This window comes from Entelurus aequoreus, linkage group LG28 (assembly GCF_033978785.1).
Source record: "Entelurus aequoreus isolate RoL-2023_Sb linkage group LG28, RoL_Eaeq_v1.1, whole genome shotgun sequence".
Classification (NCBI taxonomy): Eukaryota; Metazoa; Chordata; class Actinopteri; order Syngnathiformes; family Syngnathidae; genus Entelurus; species Entelurus aequoreus.
Window position 1 is genome coordinate 19,479,577 of NC_084758.1, and position 20,754 is coordinate 19,500,330.

At 37.8% G+C, this 20,754-nt stretch overlaps 1 protein-coding gene across 6 annotated transcripts in view; it reads left to right on the forward strand.

Moving 5' to 3' along the window:
- The window catches only part of LOC133645013 (phospholipid-transporting ATPase IA-like), a 427,043-nt gene that overhangs the window by 142,772 nt on the left and 263,517 nt on the right, over positions 1-20,754 (forward strand). For all 6 annotated transcript variants that reach the window (XM_062039795.1, XM_062039796.1, XM_062039797.1 and 3 more), the window contains 2 exons: positions 3,945-4,056; positions 9,839-10,004. In XM_062039795.1, the coding sequence (XP_061895779.1) occupies positions 3,945-4,056; positions 9,839-10,004 (278 nt within the window). The remainder of the gene's footprint in view (positions 1-3,944; positions 4,057-9,838; positions 10,005-20,754) is intronic.

Below are 20,754 nucleotides of genomic sequence, written 5' to 3' on the forward strand. Positions count from 1 at the left end.
TATTCATTAAAGACAAGACAACACGTATATTTAATATTTTGGCCACAGTTTGAACAGTAAACTTTTAACTAAAATTAGCAACAGTGGAAGGATTTAGACCAGTGGTTCTCAAACTTTGTTTTACCAAACAGCCCGTGGTGCTCTAAGTCCGTGTTTTTCAACCACTGTGCCGCGGCACACCGGTGTGCCGTGAGATACAGTCTGGTGTGCCGTGGAAGATTATCTAATTTCACATATTTGGGTTGAAAACATTTTTTGCAAACCAGTAATTATAGTCAACAAATGATGTGTTGTTGTTGAGTGTCGGTGCTGTCTAGAGCTCGGCAGAGTAATCGTGTAACACTCTTCCATATCAGTAGGTGGCAGCCGGTGGCTAATTGCTTTGTAAATGCAGGTAAAAAGGTGTCTGATGCTAAAACCAAAAATAAACAAAAGGTGAGTGCCCTTAAAGAAAGGCATTGAAGCTTAGGGAAGGCTATGCAGAACAAAATTAAAACTGAACTGGCTACTGAGTGAACAAAAACAGAATGCTGGACGACAGCAAAGACTTACTGCGGAGCAAAGACGGCGTCCACAATGTACATCCGAGCATGACATGACAATCAATGTCTCCACAAAGAAGGATAAAAACAGCTGAAATATTCTTGATTGCTAAAACAAAGTAGATGCGGGAAATATCGCTCAAAGGAAGACATGAAACTGCTAGAGGAAAATACCAAAAAAAGAGAAAAAGCCACCGAAATAGGAGCGCAAGACAAGAACTACACACAGGAAAACCGCAAAAAAGTCAAAATAACTGTGACAGTGGTGGTGACAGTACACCTACTTTGAGACAAGAGCTATAGTGCTGCATGTTTGGTTATGGTTTAAAGTCATAATCCAACAATTGCGACAATGACTTTTAACTGTCAACTGAGTTCATAATTTCTGCTGGTGGTGTGCTTCCGGATTTTTACAACGCAAAACATGTGCCTTGGCTCAAAAAAGGTTGAAAAACACTGCTCTAAGTAACAACAGTCAAATGCAGTAGCGTAGTAGGCCTAAGTACTCATTAAAAACAAGGCAACAAGTATATTTAATACTTTGGCCACAGTAACATTACACACAGTTTGAACATTACATGAGTGGAAGGATTTAGACCAGTGGTTATCAAACTTTGTTTTACCAAGCAGCCCTTGGTGCTCCAAGTACCAACAGTCAAATGCAGTAGCGTAGTAGGCCTAAGTACTCATTAAAAACAAGGCAACAAGTATATTTAATATTTTGGCCTCTGTAACATTACACACAATTTGAACAGTCAACTCTTAACTAAAATTAGCAACAGTGGAAGGATTTAGACCAGTGGTTATCAAACTTTGTTTTACCAAACAGCCCTTGGTGCTCCAAGTACCAACATTTAAATGCAGTAGCGTAATAGTCCTAAATATTCATTAAAGACAAGACAACACATATATTTAATATTTTGAGCACAGTTTAAACAGTCAACTCTTAACTGAAATTAGCGACGGTGGAAGGATTTAGGCCTAGTGGTTCTCAAACTTTGTTTTACCAACCAGCCCGTGTTGCTTCAAGTACCAACAGTCAAATGCAGTAGCGTAGTAGGCCTAAGTATTCATTAAAAACAAGGCAACAAGTATATTTCATATTTTGGCCACAGTAACATTACACACAGTTTGAACAGTACATGAGTGGAAGGATTTAGACCAGTGGTTCTCAAACTTTGTTTTACCAAACAGCCCTTGGTGCTCCAAGTACCAACAGTCAAATGCAGTAGCGTAGTAGGCCTAAGTACTCATTAAAAACAAGGCAACAAGTATATTTAATATTTTGGCCTCTGTAACATTACACACAATTTGAACAGTCAACTCTTAACTAAAATTAGCAACAGTGGAAGGATTTAGACCAGTGGTTATCAAACTTTGTTTTACCAAACAGCCCTTGGTGCTCCAGGTACCAACAGTCAAATGCAGTAGCGTAATAGTCCTAAATATTCATTAAAGACAAGACAACACATATATTTAATATTTTGAGCACAGTTTATACAGTCAACTCTTAACTGAAATTAGCGACGGTGGAAGGATTTAGGCCTAGTGGTTCTCAAACTTTGTTTTACCAAACAGCACTTGGTGCTCCAAGTACCAACAGTCAAATGCAGTAGCGTAGTAGGCCTAAGTATTCATTAAAGACAAGACAACACATATATTTAATATTTTGAGCACAGTTTAAACCGTCAACTCTTAACTGAAATTAGCGACAGTGGAAGGATTTAGGCCTAGTGGTTCTCAAACTTTGTTTTACCAAACAGCCCTTGGTGCTCCAAGTACCAACAGTCAAATGCAGTAGCGTAGTAGGCCTAAGTATTCATTAAAAACCTGGCAACACATATATTTAATATTATGGCCACTGTAACATTACACATAGTTTCAACAGTCAACTCTTAACTAAAATTAGCAACAGTGGAAGGATTTAAACCAGTGACTCTCAAACTTTATTTTACAAAAAAAGCCCTTGGTGCTTTAATTACCAACAGTCAAATTCAGTAGTGAGGTAGGCCTAAGTATTCATTAAAAACAAGGCATTACATATATTTAACATTTTGGCCACTGTAACATTACTGTAATTTTAGTGAAGTATTTACTGTTCAAACTGTGTGTAATGTTACAGTGGCCAAAATATGAAATATACTTGTTGCCTTGTTTTTAATGAATACTTAGGCCTAGTGCAGGGGTGTCCAAACTTTTTCCACTGAGGGCCGCACACTGAAAAATCAAAGCAAGCGGGGGCCATTTTGATATTTTTCTATTTTAAAAACCAATACAATATATGTATAAAAAAGATACATTTAGGCCTCCACTCAGGCTTGATCCCGGGGACCCCAAAGGGTTTTAGTAAAAAAATATTATAAATGTGTCATTATTCAGTATTATTATTTTTATTATTATTCAAGTTTTAAATCCCCAGAGAAAACCCTGTTTTTTTATGGAAAAAACACAAAATATGCAATATTTTCACCCAATAAAATTTTTAAGTGGAATATTTGAGATTATATAATAATTGGAGCCTTAAAAAGGTCAATAACTCATAACACCATTGATTCATTATTATTTTTTGAGCGATGACACTTAAAAACAAATCACACTAAAATTATTGGGGAACCAAAAGGGTCCTACTCATTAAAGTGTTAAAAAATAAATTATACATTTTTTTTACTGTTTACTTTTAACACAATAATCTCGATCAACTTCAGATCTATCCGTCAATTATAAATTGTATTGTTGTTTGTTTTTTGTTTGTTCGTTTTAGGCCCTTCTTTAAAAAAACCAAAAAAAAAACAGCTCAATTTTGTATATGGCAAACACAAAATATGCAACATTTTCCCCCAAAAATATCTCAAAGTGCATTATTTAATGTGACGTAATTGGAGCCTTGGATAAGTCAATAATTCATAATAAAATTGATGTTGATTCATTATTATTTTTTAAAGAAAGAAACAGCTTGCATGGCAGCTTTGTGTTATTAGAGTAAACATTGCAACATTTTCTTGTTACATTTCACCTGTTTGGTCTTTCATACCACTTTTTATGTTTTACATTTTTTTAATCGTATTTTAAAATGGGCCTGTGGGGCCGTTAAAAAATGACATGCAGGCCGCAAATGGCCCCCGCGCCGCACTTTGGACATCCCTGGCCTAGTGGTTCTCAAACTTTGTTTTACCAAACAGCCCCTTGGTGCTCCAAGTACCAACAGTCAAATGCAGTAGTGTAGTAGGCCTAAGTATTCATTAAAGACAAGGCAACAAGTATGTTTAATACTTTGGCCACGGTTTGAACAGTACCACTGTGTTTAAATACAGGAAATAAAACACTGTACTTTCATCAAGTGATTATTTAGCGCACCACTAGTGGAGTCGCTGATGTAGATCCGTATTGTGTGTTCCGCTGCAGCACAGTGCCGCTGGGCCCGGACCAGATCTTACTGAGAGGAGCCCAGCTGAGGAACACGCAGTGGGTGCACGGCGTGGTGGTCTACACAGGACACGACACGAAGCTCATGCAGGTACCAGACTTTTTTTTGGATCGGACGTTTTGAAGGACAATCTTTCACCAGTTGGACCGTTCCCAAGTCCCTGACGTCGCACAATGGTGTATTGGACGTGGCGGAATTTGGAGCGTTTCAAAGTGCTTTTTAGTTTTGTGCCTTAAATCAAATGAGCTGTTTGTCCGTCCACGAGTGTGTCCAAAATGAAGCCTTTTTAAGGATGTGCAGCGAAGCCTACCTTTTGCCAAAGTGAGGGTTGGGATGCATTGGGCAGCATGACTAGCAGGGAGACGTCCACTCATAAAAGGTCTTTATAGTTGGAACAATACCAAAAAAGTCACGTTTACATAATAGTGCATTGTGGAGGGACGTTAGCCGCCTGTGAGGACTTGCAGGACAGAGCCCGAATGTGTCATCAACATGCATTATCACGATATGACGACAGCAATAAAAGCTCTATCTGCCAAATTGACGTTGCCGATATTGCGCAACCCTACAGGGAACCCTCTTTATAAGTTTATAAGCCCCCCGCTCTACAAGCTTTGTAAAGAAAAGGAGGAAAGAGGCTTCGCTACACATCTTAAAGTTAAGCGTACACCTCTGCCTACTATCTACAGTCGGCTACGGATTTGTGCTAGCCCCGTTTTTGTATCAAAGTGAAACGGTTTGCATCTTTTGCTCGTCAGATAGTCACGGTCAAAAGTTTACACACACTTGTAGATAACATAATGTCATGGCTGTCTTGAGTTTCCAATCATTTATAAAACTCTTTTTTTTTGGTGATAGAGTGATTGGAGCACATACTTGTTGGTCACAAAAAACATTCATGAAGTTTGGTTCTTTTATGAATTTATTATGGGTCTACTGAAAATGGGGTCAAAAGTATACGTACAGCAATGTTGATATTTTGGCAAGTTTCACTGCAATAAGGCGCTTTTGGTAGCCATCCACAAGCTTCTGGCAAGCTTGTTGTTTAATTTTTGACCACTCCTCTTGACAAAATTGGTGCAGTTCAGCTAAATGTGTTGGTTTTCTGACATGGACTTGTTTCTTCAGCATTGTCCACACGTTTAACTCAGGGATTTGGGAAGGCCATTCTTAGACTATGTCTCCCGGCTGGCCTGGGAACGCCTCGGGATCCCCCGGGAGGAGCTGGACGAAGTGGCTGGGGAGAGGGAAGTCTGGGCTTCCCTGCTTAAGCTGCTGCCCCCGCGACCCGACCTCGGATAAGCGGAAGAAGATGGATGGATGGATTCTTAAACCTTAATTCTAGCCTGATTTAGCCATTCCTTTACCACTTTTGACGTGTGTTTGGGGTCATTGTCCTGTTGGAACACCCAACTGTGCCCAAGACCCAACCTCCGGGCTGATGGTTTTAGGTTGTCCTGAAGAATTTGGAGCAGGGGTCACCAACGCGGTGCCCGCGGGCACCAGGTAGCCCGTAAGGACCAGATGAGTAGCCCGCTGGCCTGTTCTAAAAATAGCTCAAATAGCAGCACTTACCAGTGAGCTGCCTCTATTTTTTTAAATTGTATTTATTTACCAGCAAGCTGGTCTCGCTTTGCTCGACATTTTTAATTCTAAGAGAGACAAAACTCAAATAAAATTTGAAAATCCAAGAAAATATTTAAAGACTTGGTCTTCACTTGTTTAAATAAATACATGCATTTTTTAATTCTTTGCTTCTTATAACTTTCAGAAAGACAATTTTAGAGAAAAAATACAACCTTAAAAATTATTTTTAGGATTTTTAAACACATATACCTTTTTACCTTTTAAATTCCTTCCTCTTCTTTCCTGACAATTTAAATCAATGTTCAAGTATTTTTTTTATTATTATTATAAAGAATAATAAATACATTTTGATTTAATTCTTCATTTTAGCTTCTGTTTTTTCGACGAAGAATATTTGTGAAATATTTCTTCAAACTTATTATGATTAAAATTCAAATAAATTATTCTGGCAAATCTAGAAAATCTGTAGAATCAAATTTAAATCTTATTTCAAAGTGTTTTGAATTTCTTTTAAAATTTTTGTTCTGGAAAATCTACAAGAAATAATGATTAGTCTTTGTTAGAAATATAGCTTCGTCCAATTTGTTATATATTTTAACAAAGTTTAACCTATTTAAAACATGTCATCAAAATTCTAAAATTAATCTTAATCAGGAAAAATTACTAATGATGTTCCATAAATTATTTTTTTAATTTTTTCAAAAAGATTCGAATTAGCTAGTTTTACTCTTCTTTTTTTCGGTTGAATTTTGAATTTTAAAGAGTCGAAATTGAAAATAAACTATGTTTCAAAATTTAATTTTCTTTTTTTTTCGTGTTTTCTCCTCTTTTAAACCGTTCAGTTAAGTGTAAATATCATTAATTATTAATAATAACATAGAGTTAAAGGTAAATTGAGCAAATTGGCTATTTCTGGCAATTTATTTAAGCGTGTATCAAACTGGTAGCCCTTCGCATTAATCAGTACCCAAGAAGTAGCTCTTGGTTTCAAAAAGGTTGGTGACCCCTGATTTGGAGGTACCGCATTTTTCGCACTATAAGGCGCACCTTCAACGAATGGCATATTTCAAAACTTTGTTCATATATAAGGCGCACCTATGCATCCATTAGATGGCGCTGCGCTAAAGGGAATGTCAACAAAACAGTCAGATAGGTCAGTCAAACTTTATTACTAGATTACAAACCAGCGTTCTGACAACTCTGTTCACTCCCAAAATGAATAAAACAGCTGTTTTATTATTTTCCCCGAGGTAAAGTCAGTGACGTGGTGTTTTGTTTATCTTTTAACAACAGCAAGGTATAACATGTAGTGCAACATTTATATCACATAGTGGAGGGGAACGTTTCCCTGATTCAATAAACAGGTAAAAAACAGTCTGATACTGTTACGGTAAATCAAACGTTAGTGCAGAGCAATAACAATATATCAATAACTCAACGTTGCTCAAACGTTAATGTCACACAACACACAAAATAAACATGTAAAACTCACTTTATGAAGTTATTCCTCATCCACGAATCCCTCAAATTCTTCTTCAGTGTCCGAATTAAACAGTTGGGCGAATACGGCATCCAACATGCATCCAACATGCATCCAACATGCTCCGTCTCGTCGAAGTCGTCATTAATGGAGTCAGTGTCGCTGCTGCTCTATTCCCGTGTTTTACTGCGTGACTGATCGTCTTAAGTTTAAACTCTGCGTCGTAAGCGTGTATCTTAATAGGAGCCATTTTGGGGTCTTTACATAAACAAACAAATAGAAATGAAACGGCACGCCTCGCGCAGTCATATATCCCAGCATGCACCGCACACTTCTTCTTCTTCTACGGGGGCGGCTGCTTACCTTAGAAGAAGAACTTCTTCTTCTACGGGGGCGGCTGCTTACCTTAGAAGAAGAACTTCTTCTTCTACGGGGGTGGCTGCTTACCGTAGAAGAAGAAGCGCTTCTTCTACGGGGGAAAAAGAAGTTGGCGGCTGCTTACCGTAGTTGTGAGACCTAAACTTTATGAAAATGAAGTTTAGGTTTGTTGTGGCTCAATATTGGTCCATATATAAGGCGCACCGGATTATAAGGCGCACTGTCAGTTTTTGAGAAAATTGGAGGTTTTTAGGTGCGCCTTATAGTGTGGAAAATACGGTAATCCTCCTTTTTCATTGTCCCATTTACTCTCTGTAAAGCACCAGTTCCATTGGCAGCAAATCAGGCCCAGAGCATAATACTACCACCACCATGCTTGACGGTAGGACTGGCGTTCCTGGGATTAAAAGCCTCACCTTTTCTCCTCCAAACATATTGCTGGGTATTGTGGCCAAACAGCTCCATTTTTGTTCCGTCTGACCACAGAACTTTCCTCCAGAAGGTCTTATATTTGTCCATGTGATGTTAGATGAAACAAAAATTGAGCTGTTTGGCCACAATACCCAGCAATATGTTTGGAGGAGAAAAGGTGGGTCACATTTTCAGTAGACCCATAATAAATTCATAAAACAACCAATTTTCATGAATGTTTTTTGTGACCAACAAGCAATGTTCCCTCTAATTGTTCATGTGTGTGAGCAAACACAAAAACTCCCTGAGCATTCAGTGGAGCCCATGTGAGCAACATCACACGTGGCAATACCAGCAGCACACCTGTCTCAAACCAATGTTTTATAATAACACTCAAATGAGAGGAGTCATTTTCATGAGATTATTTAGTAATATTAGTGATTTGGCCCACTTGTAATGAAAATAAAAGAAATCTTGTTTTTCATAAGCTATGGAATAGTATTGTACAATATGTCTGGGTGGGGGTCCTGCTTTGGAAATCATTTGTACCCCTTTCAGAGATCACATTTAGTTCCCCTTAAACATCCTCATGTTGCACAATGAAATGTAAGCATAGGATGAAGTGGGCATTCCTGTAACTTTCTCTAGTAACAGCATTCCATGATTAATATAAATAAATTAACATTAATAATAAATGACAGTAGAATAAGCACACGTACGACTGAGGAGTCATAGTGTAACTGTGTGGTGTTTGAGTTGTCCGAATTTTTGTGTGGCCATAAACGCACCAGTGGCTTAGTGGTATGCGTGTTGGTGACAGATGACAAGTTGGTTTTGGCCTGGTTTGTACGGCAGAAAATGAGATAGAAGTTTTTTACTCATGTTTTTGGTATGGTTATGGCCCAATATAAACAGTTTTGCTCAATAAAATGATCGATATAATTCCTGTCCTCGTAGCATCTCGATAGACGTTACAATAATTGAACGGTGTTGACGAACACCGTTAGGGCCGCTTGTTGTCACTGTCACTCAGAGTTGCGTTGCAAAATTACACAGAATAAATGTGTTTATTTTGTTTAGAATTCAGATGGGTTTGATTTGGTGCGCGGCATATATTTGCTGTGCGCAGAGGACACTTGAGCATTGCGCAATTGCGCAGGCGCGCACCTTAGAGGGAACGTTGCCAACAAGTATGTGCTCCCAGTGTTTCCCATAAACTGCCAAGATACCTGTGGCGGTGGGGGCGTGGTCACCATGACATCATCGAGTAATTTGCATAATTTACTACAATGATATGATTTTCTCTAAAAAGGCTCAAAAAATGTATACTTACTAATTAATAATAACAATTTTGTTTTAAACGTCCATCCATTTTACAATATAATTACAACACTTTATGTACATATTTATATACAGATTTGAACAATAAGTTATTTACTGAAATATATTTATTAAGTGTGGTTCTTAAAAAAAATATATCTTATAAAATATAAAAGCTAAAATGTCTCTTAAAGCTCTGCCCCTTTAATTAGTGCATACTAAATTTAACTTTAGCCTACTACTACAACCATATTATTTACCAGCAACATAAAGTGAAACAGAGGCAGAGGTGTCCTGCCACAGTCAGTAATAAATAAACAGAAAACAGTAGTGGATAAGGCAACAAGAGAAGTATCCTACACTTCTCTTTTGTAAAGTAAATCTGACCAGCCTATATGGGCATCTACATCAACTATATGATTTGCCTGAGAAGCTGGACAGGACAAAAAAAATTAAAAAAAATAAATAAATTTTTTTAATTTGTGGCGGATGTAATTCTTTCGTGGCGGGCCGCCACAAATAAATGAATGTGTGGGAAACACTGTGCTCCAATCACTCTATCACAAAAAAATAAGAGTTATAGAAATGATTGGAAACTCAAAACAGCCATGACATTATGTTCTTCACAAGTGTATGTAAACTTTTGACCACAACTGTAGTATTTGGAGACTGACCCTCCTCCCCTTGCCTCGCCAGAACTCCACTCGGCCGCCGCTCAAGTTGTCCAACGTGGAGCGCATCACCAACTTCCAGATCCTGGTCCTGTTCGGCTGCCTGCTGGCCATCTCTCTGGTCTGCTCCGTGGGCCAGAGCGTCTGGAAGTACCGGTGCGGCAACGACGCCTGGTACATGGACCTCAACTGTAAGAGTCCGCCGTCGGCGCCGAGGCCGCACGCCGCCTCTCATTGCACATATTTGCCCTCACTTGTGTCCATATCAGCTTGTTGATTTGGCGCTTTTAAGTTAAATGCTGGTATGTACCGTGTCTCTTTTGGTTTTTTTGTTAAGTTGCCTCAGTTAACGATGTCTGGCATAACAAGTGAAATATGTGGCAATGTGGGAATTAGCTAAATTCCCGTTAATTGATGCGTAGATATGTGTGACAAATGGTTGAATATCACTGCGCTGCTGTACTCTTTGGTTCCCTTTCTAACGTTGTCTTTTGATTTTGTTGTTTTTTTTCTTTGTTGTCGTTTTTGAACAGCTCCAGGTAACAACCATTTAAAAGCCTTGGCCATCCGTGAATGACCTCCCCTTACTAACCCTTACTGAAGCTCTGCCTTTGCTAAGCAAATGAGGCCCCCTACCCTCGCCCCCTATACGGTTGCCCAACTTTCTATGGATGAGCACATACCAGGGATCCAACGATAGGTTCTCCCCTCTTACACCTCCGTCTAGTTATTTTCCGTGCCTGATGCAAACGGTGTCTCACGTTTCCTCCCATTTTTCATTTGATTTTCTATTTTTGTTGCCATCTTTCTTTAATGTGTGCCACGTGAAACACTTTGAGGCTCCCAAAGCTTCAGAGCCGACTAGCTCTGTCCCTGCCCCTCGACAGGGGGGTCCTCCACCAGCGCCAGGAGGCTTCATGTATGGTTAAACAGCACATGTGGCGCAGGAGCTGACATTTTGTTACCTTTTCAAACCACGGAATAAGAAGCAAGGAGAGACATGCAAATCTAGGATGGTAAAGATTTTTCTGCTATAATAATAATAATAATTAAAGCTGCAAGCAGCGTTGGTCGGGCCCGCATATTTGGCAGGTGCTAGTTGCTGAAGGATGTCAATCTATGAAATGTAGGTCTAAGTGAGACCTACATAGAGGTATTTGTTTCATGTCTCTAAGACGTTCCTACCGGAAGTTACAAGCAGTTTTGTCTGTGTTTTCCTCCGAGGAGCAGTTTTGTCTGTGTTTTATTCCTAGGGGGCGCTAGAGCGCAATTTTGAGTTTTGGGGTTCGTTTTTTTTTATTAGATCGCAATTTCCGCCAGTCCTGATGTGTGTAAAAAGTTTGGTGAGTTTTGAAGTATTTTAAGGGGGTCAAATTACAGCTCAAAGAGGCAAAAATTAGTGTTTTTATGAAACTTATGTTTTGAAGGGGCGATTGCCAACTTCCTGTTGATTTTTGCTGAAGGATGTCAGACCTACATAGAGGTTTTTGTTTCATGTCTCTACGATATTCGTACTGGGAGTTAGAGGAAGTTGTGTCTGTGTTTTTTTCCTAGGTGCTGCGGCTCGTAAAATCACAGCAGCATTATCAGCGCAGTGGTTCTTTGAAGGCTCGTAAAATCAAAACCGTAGCACTTATCCAAACTCTTTGAGTATCCTTCAATCAGAAGGGTTCAATCTCTCTGCTGTAGTAGTTTGAAGCCGAAACGACAAAACGCGCTCAGAGGAGATCATGTTTGATGTTTGGTGACCGTTTTTTACAAAAATGTAGTTTTGAAGGGGAGATTGCAAACTTCCTGTTAATTTTTGCTGAAGGATTTTATTCCAAAATTGCGCTAGAGCGCAATTTTGAGTTTTGGGGTTCGGTTTTTTTTATTAGATCGCAATTTCCACCAGTCCTGATGTGTGTGAAAAGTTTGGTGAGTTTTTAAGTATTTTAAAGGGGTCAAATTACAGCTCAAAGAGGCAAAAATTAGTGTTTTTAGTACAATTTTGTCTTGAAGGGGGATTTGCCAACTTCCTGTTGGTTTTTGCCCGAGGATGTTAAATTATGAAATGTAGGTCTAAGTGAGACCTACATAGAGGTTTTTGTTTCATTTCTCTACGACCTTCCTAGTGGGAGTTACAGGCAGTTTGTTTTTGTTATTTCCTAGGGGTCGCTAGAGCGCAATTTTGATTTTTGGGGTTTGGTTTTTTGACTAAAGTGTTGTGTACGTGTTTTTTGATGTGTGTGTAAAATTTGGTGAGTTTTGAAGCATGTTAAGGGGGGCAAAGTAGTGCGCAAAGCTCCGGAAAAATAATAAAGAATAATAATAAAACCTTACAATAATAACAATAGGTCCTTTTCGTCCCATTGCAAAAGGACTCCCTTTGGGATTCCTTTGACAATGGGCCGTGCGGGCCCTAATAATAGATTGTATTTGTAAAAAGCACTTTACGTTGAGCATACAACCTCAAAGTGCCACAGTGTTAAAAAAAGAAAGAGAAAATAGTAATAATAATAATAAAAGATAATAAAAATAAATAAAATATAAAACTAGAAACAGCCCAATAGCTAGAACCAGCATGCATATCTATAACAATCTATAAAAAGGCTTTTTTAAAAAGATGGGTTTTTAAGCCTTTTTTTAAAAGCATCCACAGTCTGTGGTGCCCTCAGGTGGTCAGGGAGAGCGTTCCACAGACTGGGAGCAGCGGAGCAGAAAGCCCGATCTCCCATAGTTCGTAGCTTTGTCCTTGGAGGTTGGAGGAGGTTAGCCTGCTTGGAGCGGAGGGGTCGTGTGGAGGATTTGGGGGTGAGTAGTTCTTTGAGGTAGACGGGGGGCATTTCCATGGAGGCACTGGTGGGTTAGTAGGGAGACTTTGTATTCAATCCTGAGTGGAACATGAAGCCAGTGAAGAGATTTGAGAGTTTGTGTGATATAATCCAAGCTAGACACTATTCACGACATCACCCCGGGGATGGTAACCTGTTGTAACGGGTTTTTGAGTCGTACAGTCTGTCCGTGACGGTTTCGCCCGCGCCACGTTGAAATTGTGCATGTTGCTAAAAGTACTTGCGATGCCAACGCCGGCCAAAAACAATATCCCCGTCTTTAATTTTGATTAGGGCAGTGGTTCTTAACCTTGTTGGAATTACCGAACCCCATTAGTTTCATATGCGCATTCACCGAAGTGAAAAATAGTGAAAAATAAAATGTTTTTTTTCCAATTCAAAACAAAGTTATATGTTTTTGGTAACACTTTAGTATGGGGAACATATTCTAAGTAACAAAGACTTAATTTAGAGTTATTTGGACACTAGGGGAACATATAAGTAACAAAGACTTAATTTAGAGTTATTTGGTTAGGGTTAGGGTTAGGGTTAGAGCAGGGGTGTCCAAACTTTTTCCACTGAGGGCCGCACACTGAAAAATCAAAGCAAGCGGGGGCCATAATATATATTTTTTTTAAAAACAATAAATATACATTTAGGCCTCCACTCAGGCTTGATCCCGGGGACCCCAAAGGGTTTTGTTAAAAAAAAATTAAAAAAAAGTGTCATTATTCAATATTATTTTTATTATTATTCAAGTTTTAAATCCATCGATCAACATTAGGTCTGTCTGTCAATATAAAGTTTTTAAAGATTTAAGTCGTCAAAGAAAACCCTGTTTTTTTTTAATGGAAAAAACACAAAATATGGAATATTTTCACCCAATAACATTTTTAAGTGGAATATTTGAAATTATATAATTGGAGCCTTAAAAAGGTCAATAACTCATAACACCATTGATTTTAATTAATTATTTTTTAAGCGATGACACTTAAAAACAAATCACACAAAAATTATTGGGGAACCAAAAGGGTCCTACTCATTAAAGTGTTAAAAAATAAATTTAAATTTTTTTTACTGTTACTTTTAACACAATAATCTCGAGATCAACTTCAGATCTATCCGTCAATTATAAGTTGTATTTTTGTTTGTTTTTTCTTTGTTCGTTTTAGGCCCTTCTTTAAAAAAAAAAAAAGACAACTCAATTTTTTATATGGCAAACACAAAATATGCAACATTTTCCCAAAAAAATATCTCAAAGTGCAATATTTAATGTGATGTAATTGGAGCCTTGAATAGGTCAATAATTCATAATGACATTGATTTTCATTCATTATTTCTTTTTAAAGAAAGAAACAGCCTGCATGGCAGCTTTGTGTTATTAGAGTAAACATTGCAACATTTTCTTGTTACATTTCACCTGTTTGGTCTTTTATACCACTTTTTATGTTTTTAATTTTTTTAATCGTATTTTAAAATGGGCCGTGGGGCTGTTAAAAAATGACCTGCGGGCCGCAAATGGCCCCTGGGCCGCACTTTGGACATCCCTGGGTTAGAGGGTTAGGGTCAGAGTTAGATGATTAGGGTTATAATAAGGCCATGCCGAATAAGGCATGGCCCTAATAATGACTAGTTAAGAGCCAACATGTTACTAATTTGCATGTTAATAAACAACTAATTAATGGTGAATATGTTCCCCATACTAAAGTGTTACCATGTTTTTTTACTGGTGCATAAAATGAACCGTGCATGAACATCACCTTGTTCAAAGAACAAAACCAACACAGTGCATAAACTCACAACAAATTACACACCTGCAAATCAGTCTGACTTCTGCTGTTGCAGTATCCGTAATACGCCGATAGGAAGAAGTTTGTATTTACACGATGAGTCGGGTGTGTCTTGACCTCCGCCGAACCCCTGAGCCCGACTCACCGAACCCCTCGGGTTCGATCGAACCCGGGTTAAGAACCACTGGATTAGGGTATGCAATTTTCCTCAAAGTTATGGTACATTTGACAGATATGGTGGTGCAGTAATCCCTCGTTTATCGCTGTTAATTGGTTCCGCGAGAACACAGTCGGAGTCACTAATTATAAATCGAATATTTTCATAGCTAGAGCATACAAAAAGTGTTTACTACCTTCTAAATATTTTTTCAACATTATGAGATCCCTCTACAGGTGAAATAACATCCTTTACATCCATTCCAGTAATGCTGCCTGAGGCTCAGCCAATCAGTGGCCACGATACTAAACAGCTCTGGTTGGTTTAGTGACTCTTCAGTTTATTTAGTCATTTTTTTATGCTTGAAATTAGAGATGTCCGATAAATGCTTTAAAATGTGGTATCTGGAATTATCGGTATCGTTTTTTTTTTGTTTTTTTTTCAGTATCGTTTTTTAACAAATTTTTATTTAATCAACATAAAAAACACAAGATACACTTACAATTAGTACACCAACCCAAAAAACCTCCCTCCCCCATTTACACTCATTCCGATAAATGCTTTAAAATGTGATATCGGGAATTATCGGTTTTGTTTTTTTTATTATCAGTATCGTTTTTGTTTTTTTATTAATTTTTTTTTATTAAATCAACATAAAAAACACAAGATACACTTACAATTAGTACACCAACCCAAAAAACCTCCCTCCCCCATTTACACTCATTCCAATAAATGCTTTAAAATGTGATATCGGGAATTATCGGTTTCGGTTTTTTTATTATCAGTATCGTTTTTTTTTTTAATTAATTTTTTTTAATTAAATCAACATAAAAAACACAAGATACACTTACAATTAGTACACCAACCCAAAAAACCTCCCTCACCCATTTACACTCATTCACACTCATTTCTGTTATTAATATTCTGGTTCCTGCATTATATATCAATATATATCAATACAGTCTGCAAGGGATACAGTCCGTAAGCACACATGATTGTGCGTGCTGCTGGTCCACTAATAGTACTAACCTTTAACAGTTAATTTGACTAATTTTCATTAATTACTAGTTTCTATGTAACTGTTTTTATATTGTTTTACTTTCTTTTTTATTCAAGAAAATGTTTTTAATTTATCTTATTTTATTTTCTACATTTTTAAAAAAAGGACCTTATCTTCACCATACCTGGTTGTCCAAATTAGGCATAATAATGTGTTAATTCTATGACTGTATATATCGGTATCGGTTGATATCGGTATCGGTAATTAAGAATTGGACAATATCGGATATCGGCAAAAAGCCATTATCGGACACCCCTACTTGAAATGCTTAATTTAGGGCAAAAATGTTGTAGAATATGCTTATTAAAATACAAAAAAAATAAATTAATAATCTGCAACGTGGTGAAACCGCAATATTCTAAGCGCGGTGTGGCTTTACCGTCTATTTTCGTTCTGTTAAAGGTAAAAGTTAAAAAAGTTAAAGTACCACTGATAGTCATACACACACTAGGTGTGGTGAAATTAACCTCTGCTTTTGACCCATCCCCTTGTTCCACCCCCTGGAAGGTGAGGGGAGCAGTGAGCAGCAGCGGTGGCCGCGCTCGGGCATCATTTTGGTTAAAATTACAATACTCTGTTCCGAATAAAAACACAAATCAAATTTTATAGACAATAATCATAGTTTCACATGCAATAAAAACAATGCAAATTGAATAATAATAATTGAACGTCACTTTTAATGAATGACCTTGTTGGAGCCACGTGGGTGCCATCTTTGTACTTTGCTATGCGTTATTTCTTGTGTTCAGTATTGTTTCTCGCCGCCTTTATCAGAGTGCTGGCACTCACAACTTTCTTTGGCCACCATGGTGGATAATTTGCACAAAGAAGCGTCACCAAAGTGTCGGATTCTTTATTTGCAGGCAAACTGATATTTGAAACGTCATGAAGGGCCTGATCCACTAAGTACTATGAGTAGGCGTGTTGCGTGTGATTTACTAAAACTGTGCAATTGACAAGTGGTGCAGCCATGAGATTTTTGCGTGTGCTAACGTGGCTTTTCACTCATATACTCCACAGTCATGTTGTCATGATCCTACCTGTGGTTTTTTGCTAGGTTTTCAAATAAGCAGCAGACATGTACCAGTTTTTATGGGCATTTTAGGAGCAGTACATCGCTTTTTTATTTTGCTTGCTGAAGGTGCACTCATGAGAGGGGCTGGCCCTAATTGCGAGTTGTGTGCTCCTGATGCGAGAAAATGCGTATTGCAAGAAGTTTTTCACGCTCACCAATGAGACGCAATCCTATACGCACCAGCTCGTCAGATCAGCAAGTTTGCAGGTTTTAGTACACGCTAGGGTTGTCCCCGATACCAATAATTTGATACGTTTTGATACTTTTCCAAATAAACGGAACTACGAAAAATTTCAATATTGGCTTTATTTTAACAGAAAATCTTACACTACATTAAACACTCAGTTAAAGAAAAATTTTACAAGGTTAAAATATAAATAAAAGGCATTGAAATGGCATCGACCCTTAAGGGAACGTCTTTCATGTGCTCCTCGACTTCAGTCTGCACCGGACCGAACAGCAGGACAGGACTACATTGTTACCTGTCACTCTTTATAACTCGTTGTGCAGATCTGACTGTTCATTATTTAAATATTCAAAGGTGGTAATACTAATCGCCACATTTGGCGAGGCGTGTTTTAAAGCAGCTGCTGTGAGAGTAGCGTATGTGTGTGTGTGCCCCTTTAAGAATGGCAGTATGTGGGGTGAGTGACGTGAGTACCGTATTTTTCGGACTATAAGTCGCAGTTTTTTTTCATAGTTTGGGGGTGCGACTTATACTCAGGAGCGACTTATGTGTGAAATGATTAACACATTACCGTAAAATATCAAATAACATTTAGCTCATTCACGTAAGAGACTAGACGTATAAGATTTCATGGGATTTAGCGATTAGGAGTGACAGATTGTTTTTGGTAAACGTATAGCATGTTCTATATGTTAGTTATTTGAATGACTCTTACCATTATATGTTACGTAACATACCAGGCACGTTCTCAGTTGGTTATTTATGCCTCATATAACGTACACTTATTCAGCCTGTTGTTCACTATTCTTTATTTATTTTAAATTGCCTTGCAAATGTCTATTCTTGGTGTTGGCTTTTATCATATACATTCCCCAAAAAATGCGACTTATACTCCAGTGCGACTTACACTGCCGTTCAAAAGTTTGGGGTCACATTGAAATGTCCTTATTTTTGAAGGAAAAGCACTGTACTTTTCAATGAAGATAACTTTAAACTAGTCTTAACTTTAAAGAAATACACTCTATACATTGCTAATGTGGTAAATAGACTATTCTAGCTGCAAATGTCTGGTTTTTGGTGCAATATCTACATAGGTGTATAGAGGCCCATTTCCAGCAACTATCACTCCAGTGTTCTAATGGTACAATGTGTTTGCTCATTGGCTCAGAAGGCTAATTGATGATTAGAAAACCCTTGTGCAATCATGTTCACACATCTGAAAACAGTTTAGCTCGTTACAGAAGCTACAAAACTGACCTTCCTTTGAGCAGATTGAGTTTCTGGAGCATCACATTTGTGGGGTCAATTAAACGCTCAAAATGGCCAGAAAAAGAGAACTTCCATCTGAAACTCGACAGTCTATTCTTGTTCTTAGAAATGAAGGCTATTTCCACTAAATTGTTTGGGTGACCCCAAACTTTTTGAACGGTAGCGTATATGTTTTTTTCCTTCTTTATTATGCATTTTTGGCCGGTGCGACTTATACTCCGGAGCGACTTATACGGTATATATAATAATAATAATAATAATAAAAGTTAAATAATAAAAAATTTAAATTTTGATCAAATATTTTCATTATTCCTTAAAGATTCGATGCAATTTAAATACATTTAAGTACTTGTTTCTATTCTGAGCTCGACCAACCATCATTTATTTTTTTTTAACCAATGTTGGGGCCCAATATTTTACTGTTTAGTAGTACACAGAGATATCGAGTATTTGTGGACAAAGGCTTTTCAGAGGTAACTTTGGGGGAAAAAACAACTTGTCGGACTTGATACACATTTTTAAAATAAAGCCAGGAAATCTTCTGACTAAAGTTAATATTTGAGGATCTAATAATCACTATTTCCAACCTATTCAAACTATTTATTTTTACCGGCGGGGTGCATAGATGGATTAAAAAAAATCTATTGTACAATTCTACACGGACTCTACTTCTCATTGTATCCCATTGGGTTGAGTTTTTTCCTTGCCTAATGTAGGATCTGAGCCCAGGATGTCGTTGTGGCTCGTGCAGCCCTTTGAGACACTCGTGATTTAGGACTATATAATCAACTTTGATTGATTGATACTTCCTAGTTTTTGCATGTACTTTCCAGGCTTCTACTTGACCTTGTTACTATCAGACGGAAATAAATGCAGCCTGTTCCGTGTTAGGTGGTCTGCTGTGCTGGAGCTCTGGTTCTCAAAGTGATCACGGCGGTACTTCGGCCATTACTCCGTGCCCTGTAGGAGAGGTCGTGTCCTGGTCGATTTAAGCTTGCATTACGACTTACACTCACCCACATTATTTGTGGTGCTTTATTGGTTTAATCGAGGGATTTCTGCCGTCAAAACACAGACATTTGAAGCTTTTAGGGCAGTGTAAGTCATAAGAGCAGGTGTCCATCTTGAGACTTGGTTGTCCCTCCATTAGGAGCTTGTTGAGGCTCCTTCCAGTGCACATTGTCCAACCTGTGACAAAAGGGAGCGGTGGAAAGCCTGTCAATTCCAGGATTTTTCTGCAAGTTATTTCACCTTACATTGGAAAGAGAAATAAAGGGAGGAATGGGCGTCGCTGGCCACACACAGCATCCCGCGGGCTCGTATGTCGCTGAAGCTCGGTGAATAATTAATGTTGACTTTGGGCGGTCACGGGAGTGCTGATGCTGGCAATCGTCGGTATCAAGTGCGTACGCTGTGATAACACAATGCAGATGGAGGCCAAAAGAGCGCAAACTGGTAAATATTTATGCATTGAGGCAAACCTGCTGGCTTGTATTCAGTCTGGCCATCTCAAACCACAATTCAAGACGCTCAACTTCTGCTGTTTACTTCCGCTTCGGAAGGCGTTTTTAGGGAAGTATACCGAGCTGCGTCACAAATTCCCACGCTCAAAACGTAACCATCTTTTTTTAACGGCTGATGGCTTAAAAAATGACATTCAAAGTCGAGTGGAACCTCTAAAGCTGGAAATGTTGCACTTTGCTCAGGTTTCAAAACAATTCATTCCCCGTAGTGAAATCATAGTGTCAATATAATAGTATGAATCTTTTATTCATTACATTTTTTATTTATCTCCCTCTTTGATCGATAGACAATTATACCTCAATTATACATTTACACACCAATGCCTGAGAAGGAGCAGGATGAAGACAAATCTTATTATTTCCTGCCCCTTCAACATAATACGTAGTCTTACTTAATGGATATCATATAAACCAGGCGTGTCCAAAGTGCGGCCCGCAGGTAATATTTTAACGGCCCCGTGGCACATTCTAAAAATACGATTAAAAAAAAAATTAAAAACATAAAAAGTGGAATAAAAGAGCAAACAGGTGAAATGTAACAATAAAATGTTTATTTCTTTAAAAAATAATGAATCAAAATCAATGTCATTATGAATTATTGACCTATTCAAGGCTCCAATTATGTCACATTAAATATTCCACTTTGAGACATTTTTTGGGGAAAATGTTGCATATTTTGTGTTTGCCATATAAAAACTAAGCTAAACATAAACAACAATAAAAGTATAATTGACGGATGGATCTGAAGTTGATCTTGAGACTATTGTGTTAAAAGTAAAAAAAAAAAAAGTATGATTTATTTTTTAATACTTTACTGATCAGGACCCTTTTGGATCCCCAATAATATTAGTGGGACTTTTTTTTTATTTTTATTTTTTTAATTTTTTTTTAAGTGTCATTGCTCAAGAAATAATAATGAACCAATGTTGTTATGCTATGAGCGCCAATTATTATATAATCTCAAATATTCCACTTTAAAATGTTATTGGGGGAAAATATTGCATATTTTGTGTTTTTTCCATAAAAAAACAGGGTTTTCTTTGACAAAAAGAGCATACAGCGTAAAT